This window comes from Geospiza fortis, unplaced genomic scaffold, assembly GCF_000277835.1.
Source record: "Geospiza fortis unplaced genomic scaffold, GeoFor_1.0 scaffold145, whole genome shotgun sequence".
In the NCBI taxonomy this organism is placed as follows: domain Eukaryota; kingdom Metazoa; phylum Chordata; class Aves; order Passeriformes; family Thraupidae; genus Geospiza; species Geospiza fortis.
In genome coordinates this window covers 3955311-3962359 of record NW_005054362.1, presented here as the reverse complement: position 1 = coordinate 3962359, position 7049 = coordinate 3955311, and the positions used below count along the sequence as shown (strand labels likewise).

The 7049-nt window shown below is 52.0% G+C and overlaps 1 protein-coding gene across 1 annotated transcript in view; it reads right to left on the bottom strand.

Moving 5' to 3' along the window:
• Positions 1–3751: 3751 nt before the first annotated feature.
• The window catches only part of DAO (D-amino acid oxidase), a 5445-nt gene continuing 2147 nt past the window's right edge, over positions 3752–7049 (bottom strand). The window contains exons 6-10 of the mRNA XM_014308255.2: positions 6934–7038; positions 6374–6456; positions 4838–4955; positions 4207–4305; positions 3752–3886 (exon numbers count right to left, since the gene is read on the bottom strand). Of these exons, the coding sequence (XP_014163730.2) occupies positions 3752–3886; positions 4207–4305; positions 4838–4955; positions 6374–6456; positions 6934–7038 (540 nt within the window). The remainder of the gene's footprint in view (positions 3887–4206; positions 4306–4837; positions 4956–6373; positions 6457–6933; positions 7039–7049) is intronic.

Below are 7049 nucleotides of genomic sequence, written 5' to 3'. Positions count from 1 at the left end.
CAGGAGCCCATTGGGCACTGCAGAAACAGAGCTGGAATTGAGGATTTGCATGAATTTGCATATAATTAATAAGAGAAGGCCATTTTAGCTTGTTCACTGAGAACACTGGGGTTGACACACACCAGTTCTAAACCACCACCTCTAGATTTTATCAGTAGGGCAGCACCATTTAGGTACAAAATAAACTTCCAAAGAATCCTTTTCCACACTGGGTATTTCTCACTGGTAAAGGAATTACTGCAACTGCTTTGTTTCAAACAGGAAAGTGAGATCCTTTGGAATTCAAACAGAATTGTGGGATTTGGTTTTGCCAAGCTGGTGTGGGAATGTAATTCCCCAAGTGTGCTTGGACGGGATGATTTGTTATTCCCAAATACTTGCTGAAAGAGCAGTGAATGTTTCCATGTCTGAATGTACAGTTTCTAAGCTGGATTTACATTTTAATGTTGAAAAACTTGGTGTATCTCAAGCTTGTTGTAAAATACTCCTCTGGTTCCTGTTCCTGACATGGCATTGGAGAGTTGAAGTCCACATTAGATATTTTATGTTAAACAAATAAATAGTTTTTTCAGGAAATAAGTTTTTGGCTCTTCTGGGGGGTGTTTAGGAGGAATCATAGCTTTGTTTGGTTTGGTTTGGTTTTTTTTTGTCTTGGTGTTCAGAGGTTTGAGCTACAGTGCTCAGCACTCTGCAGGTCTGACTCATTTTCTGTCTGTTTTGTGTATTTAGATGTAAAGAAAAGTCACAGGATTCCTGTTCCCATTGTAAGTAACCTCACTACAGCAAAATATTCTGGATGCTGCATCCCTGGAAATGTTCCAGGCAAGGTTGGACAGGGCTTGGAGCAACCTGGGCTAGTGGAAATTGTCCCTGCCCATTGCAGGGGTGGGACTGGATGAGCCTCAAGATCCCTTCTCACCCAAACCATTCTGGGATTCTATAATTTTTTAAATTCTCTTAAATCTTGATTTTCATATTTAATTCAGTTTGGACACTAAACCCAGCCAGTTTGGCCTCTTCCCTGGGTGTGCTGGCAGCAGGTGGCTCCACATGTGTCTGGACTTTGGGGCAGGGAGGATTCCTTCTACTCATTTCCATTTCAGTATAAACCCTTCATTTCCCTATCACTTTTCTAAACCATCATTAAGTGCCCAACCCTATTTTCCTCCACCCTGTAACTGATATTCTTATTTTGATGCCCAATAATTTACAGGCAGGAGGTGGTTGAAGGATGAGTCAAAATGACTCAGGAGCTGCAAATCCTTCTCATGCTAATGCAGGGTGTTCTCATCCCAGAGCTTCCATCTTCCTTCTCCCAGCCTGGGATGCACAGCCTCCTTCCTGGGAATGGAATTATTTGGGAACTGGAAGGGTTTCTGTGGCTGAAGCAATGCTGGTGGAATATTCTTTCATCTGTAATTACTTTTTGGCATCCTCAGGGCATTTGTAAAGCTCATCCACAGGATTGTGGAATATCCTGAGCTGGAAGGGACCACAGGGATCATCCAGTCCAGCTCCCCAACAATCCCACCCTGTGCATCCCTGGGAGTGGTGTCCAAACGCTCCTTGAGCTCTGGCAGGAGTTTTCCCAAATGCCAGAGCTGCTGTTTGCTGACTTCCCTGATACCTGATGTGCTTCCAGCTTTGTTCTGGGTCACAGGAGATCCTTGTGGAGTTTCTAAAACGTGCTGACACTGGACATGGGAGGTGTTGCTTTGTGTGTGTCAGAGGACAGGCAGGAATTGTCCAGATCCCATTCCCTGACCTTCCCTGGCCTCAAAATGAATTTCAGTCCCTCAGTGGGGATTTGCCCAGAGAAGCTGTGGCTGCCCCATCCCTGGAAGTGTCCAAGGCCAGGTTGGAGGGGGCTTGGAGAAACCTGGGGTAGTGGAAGGTGTCCCTGCCCTGGACTGGATGATCTTCAAGGTCGTTTCCCATCCAAATCCACAATTCTGTGATTTCTGTGACTTCTTATTGCCCTGGGGACTGTCAGCAACCACAGATCTTCACAGGATGATATTCCAGGTTTCCTGGTCTGCTTGGAATCTGGAGTGATGACTCCTACTCCTCCAGGATGAAATATTTAGGAAAAATGTGTGTGGAGAAATGGAATGATGATCTCCTGGGACATTTCTGTGGAATCAGCATTTGAGGCCCTTCCTGTGCCATCACTAAGAGGAAGAGCAACCATGCACAAGAGATTTGCACATTCCCTTTATTGGTCACACAGATTAAATTGAGGCCTTTAGAAAACAAACAGAGTTAACCTGCAAGTGAAATTACAGATCAGCTCATTGCTGTTTGCCAAGAGGCCACGTGAGATCACAGGGCTCCTGCAGGCTCTGAGATCAAAGAATCAGCTGCTCCTTGTCAGGTGTACAATGATTTCCTACACCCCTGTTTGTCCAGTGGAATTTTCCCAAAACCACCAAAGTGGGGCTGGATTTACAGCAGAGAATGTGCTCCTGAAAGTCTCATATTTGGAATAAATGAAACCAGGGGGATCCAGTTCCCCTGAATGTGATCGCACCTCAGGAAATGTCAGACCCTTGAGTTCAGCATTAATCAGCAGGGAATTTTCTCCAGCCTTTGTTTTCCTTTTGCTGACTGTACCTAGTGACTGCAGCATTTCCAGGGAAGCTGGAAATTCTTTGGACAGTGGCTCCCAATTTCCCCTGCCCAGCTGTGTTTGCTAAGCCCAGCAGGGAGATGCCCACGCTGCTGAGCTATTCCTGGCACACAGAGTCAGCAGGAGAGAGGAGCTGCACCACGGATGAGTAAGGAACACTTGGTTTATCCACACAGGAGAGTGAGCCAGGCACTGTGCTGGGCTCACCACAGCCTTTGGATTTGCAGCTTCCTCACCATCCTGTCTGGGATTGGTTTGTAAAGCAGGAAAGACATGTGGAAGGGAAAGATCAGCAAGGCTGTATCTTCAGAACAGTTGGGTTCAACAGCATCCCTGATCACCCCAACAAGTCCTGCTCCTCCTCTGAGAAGCACAACCTGCCCCAGGCCAGGCCCTCTCTCTGAGCTGTGTCCCACAGCTGGGAGAAATGGGAAGCTGAGGGGCCCGTGGGAGTTTTAGGGACAAGAAGAGCTATTTTCTTATGCTCCCTGCTATATATAGAGTCTGGCAAGCCCACAGGGCTGGAACAAGTTGCTTTTGTTGCTAAAACATCGTTTGGAAAGGCCATTTTAGGCAAGTGCTGCTGTCTGGTGCCAGCTACACTAAGCAGGTGCTGTGGCTCGAGCTCTGTCCTGGCAGGAATGTGAGGAAAACTGGAGTAAGCCAGGCACGTGCTCCCAGAGCTGCTGTTCCTTCCCTGGGAGCCTCAGAGCTTCTTCCTACTAAGGAGCTTTTCCCTCCTGGGGGGGAGCCTGTAAATCTAATTACACATTGGGTGTTGGAGCAGCCAGCAGAGACCTCCGGTGTCCCCAGCTCCGTTTCAGATCCCGTCCCCTGGTGCAGATGAACTGCAGGACTGTCCAAGGTTCAGCTGAACCCAGCCTCCCCTTTGCAGCCTGATCCCAGACAGCCCTTGGTGCACTCTGCCACGGATGATTAGTCCATATTTGAAAGCCTTTCTTCCAGGCAGGGTGTGGAGGGAGTGGAGCCATCTGGAAAATGGCAGTGACCTGGAAATGAGACACTGAGAGCCAGAGCTGGGTCGAGCAGCCCCTGTGCTGTTCCCATCCTTCTGCTGTGATTCCTAAGCCGCTTTTGTCACACATTCCAGGGGAGCAGGGCTCACAAGCGGGGCCCTGGGGGGGTGGCCAGCTGCTTCTTCTCCTGCAGGATGGCCCCAAAGAGCCGAGCTGCCGCCATGGCACAGCCCCAGTGGATGGTGAGCCCAAAGCCGCCGTGGCCGTAGTTGTGAATCACCTGGGGGAGAAGCACAGAATCCCAGCATGGGCTGGGGGAATCTCAAAGCCCATCTTGTCCCATCCCCTGCTGTGGGCAGGGACATCTCCTACAAGTTTAGGTTGCTCCAACAGATCTCTGAGCACTTCCAAGGATGGGGCAGCCACATCAATCATTTGTTTCAGTGTCTCTGACATTTATCCCTGAGCTCAAAGATTCCCTCGCTGTTGGTGGGGAGATGGAGAGAGGGATGATCACAGGAACAGGGCTTGTTTATCACTACCCCAGGCACAATAAACACGGTGATTAATTACACTCAGCCCCCGGGGCTGGGCGGGTACCTCTGCCTGGAGATTGCCGAGGCGGATGCTCTCCCTCTCCAGGCGGACCGAGGGCCGTGCTGGTCTCAGGCCGCTCCACTCGCCGACGATCTTTGCCTTCTGCAAGCAAAAGCACATCAGCACTGCACAGCATTCCTTGGAATCCCACCAACCAAACCCCACAGCACCCCCTGAGCCCTGAGATGAGCAGGGACAGGAACTTCCCCATCCTGCAGCAGCTCCAGGCAGAACGGTTTGGGATGGCAGTGCCAGCCTGGAGCTGAGGAAAATCCCTGTGCCAAAGCCCCATGCCACCTTTCCTGCTAATCCAGGGAATAACAGCAGCACTGGGAGTGGACACAACCCAGCCTCACCCCACACAACCCTTCTCTAAACGTGTGGGGACAAAGGGCTGGAACCTCCCAAAGCTCTGGATCTATACATGAGCAATTATTGTTCCTACAAACCTTGTCTCAGTACCAGCCCCAGCCCTGCCTGTCCCTCAGCCAGGTGGAAGAGCCCTGGGTGTCCATGATGGACACACAGAAACCCTGACTCACGGAAACAGCTCCTGTGGTTTGTCCCAGCACTCATTCCTGCATCCTGAGCCCCCCAGCTCCCTGTGCCCCATGCTGGCAGTGGGGTCACCCACCTGGAGAGCTGGCAGCAGCTGGCAGCAGCTGTCCCAGATGGATTTGTGGTCCTTGGCACTGTTCTCCTCACTCCAGTTTCCGTGCTGGTAAATCCCTCCCAGGACTGTGAACTCGCTCCTGCACCAGGAGCCAAAAGGGACACACGATGGTGGCTTGTCCCCAGCTGTCCCCTGTGGAGCCACCACGTGGAGGGACACTGTGTGAGTGTGGTGATGGATCCTGCTACACCCTGAGCCTGCAAAATATTCCTGTGGGAGAAACTCCCACATGGAGCAGGCAGAGAGAGGAGCCTGCACGTCTGCTCATGAGCAAGTCACTCATTAAATCCTGTCAGCCCTTCTTTGTCTGGGCAAAGCAGACAGATAATTCCATCCTTATCAAACAGGTCTGCCCCTGCCTGGCTCAGGAAGAGCTGGAAGGAACAGGATGACTCTGGTGGGGAACACAGAGATTGGTGCTGCTGCTGCCCCAAACTCCTATGGATTAACAGAGGACAAGAGGCAGGTTAAGGCTGAGGGGATCCTGGAGGGGTCTGTACTGGCTGGGCCCTTCCAAAACCTTGCTTGATCATTGGGAAGCACAAAAGCAAAAGGAGGGGACCCTCCAGGGCTGAGCTGTCCAGCAGGGAGGGGGTGCCCTCCACATGAGAATGGGATCCAGCTCTTCCTTTGGGATCAGCCTGGTGCCCAGCCCTGACAGCTCGAGCTAAAACAAGCACAGGCAGAGGAATTCATCTGGGACTGTGATCAGGAATCACTCAGAATATGCTGCATGGGGGCTGTGAGCCTGCAAAGCTCCTGTTTGCATCCTGGCTTACTGCCTAAGCCTGAAATGTTAGGACAATAGGAAGTGCCAGAGATGCAGCATTCCAATTCCAGCCTAAAGACCCCTCTCCACTGCCAGAGCAGGGTTGCTGCAGGCCCTTGGGAGGAAGCAGAGCTGGGATGAACAGCAGATGGAGGAGCTGGACTCGATCCTTGTGGTCCCTTCCAGCTCAGGATATTCCATGATAAACCCAATGAGATGCCCCCAGGCTCACCAGCAGCTCAGGGGACAGTGATGATAAAGCTGACCTTTCCCAGAGAGGTTTTGTTGAAGTAAAAGATTTCCTGCCTTATTTTTATGGAAGCATGGATCAGCAGTGGCTTTCCCCACCCTGAGCTGCTGCACCACAGTTTGGTCCACACCATTGATGATAAAGATGGCTACAGATGTGAAAACAAAAGATGTCCCCCAAAATATCCACTCCACTGTCAGTGTTTGGCTGTCTGGGGGCTTGGCCAGGATGGAGTTTGCCTTGGTGGGATTTGGTCCTTGGAAAAGGACAGGACATGGAAGCACCGTGGTGCAGGGTGCTCTCTGTGCCGGCTGGGAGCTGCCTCACTCTGCTGCCCACGTCCTTCTGCTCTCCTCCCACACAGCCAAGAACAGCACCAGGGATGAAGCCAGGCCTGGCAGACACAGAGCAGGCTTTGGGGACTGGCAGAGGAATGTCACAGGCGCCAGCCAGCCCTGCCTTGGCCATGGTCACCTACCCTGGGATGACGTAGGGTGAGTTGTAGATCCCGGATTTGAGGTTGTGAGTGATGATGAAATGCTTCACCCACGGCGCCAGCACCTGGGAGATGAAGGGGAGGAAGTCAGAGCTGGAGAGTGGGTGCCAGGCTCAGGGGACAGCAGGAGGGACATGAGGGTCCAGATATGGGACCCTCCCTTAGCTCAGTGTTCCCTGTGCTGGCTTCCCTGGGAAGATGGGAGAACAGGAGTGCAGGTAGGGAGGAGATTCCTACTCATCTGTGTTTCTCCAAATAATCACCACCTTCCCCCAAAGATTTTGTCATTTTATTATCAGCATTGTGCCTCTGAGCTCCCCCAGCCCTCACCCTATGGAGAAACAGGCTGGAGGCTGAGGGCATTCCCAGAGCTGGACCAGGAATGGGATCTGGTTGGTTCCACATGAGCAGTGTTTGCTGGGAATCAGGACCTGATCCCAGTGTGGACCCAGCCACAAGCCCGTGGTTCCCCCCAGAGGGCACAGCCACTCCTCATGGTACAGATGGGTTTTTGGGAAGCCCCCAGGCCTGTCCCAGCTCACCCTGATGATCTGGCCCCGGCCAGGCTGCAGCTCTGGGTCGGGCTGCAGGTCCCCCGAGCGCATCCCACTGCAGTTCAGCACCACATCCACACCCTGGGAGAACAGCTGAGGAGAGA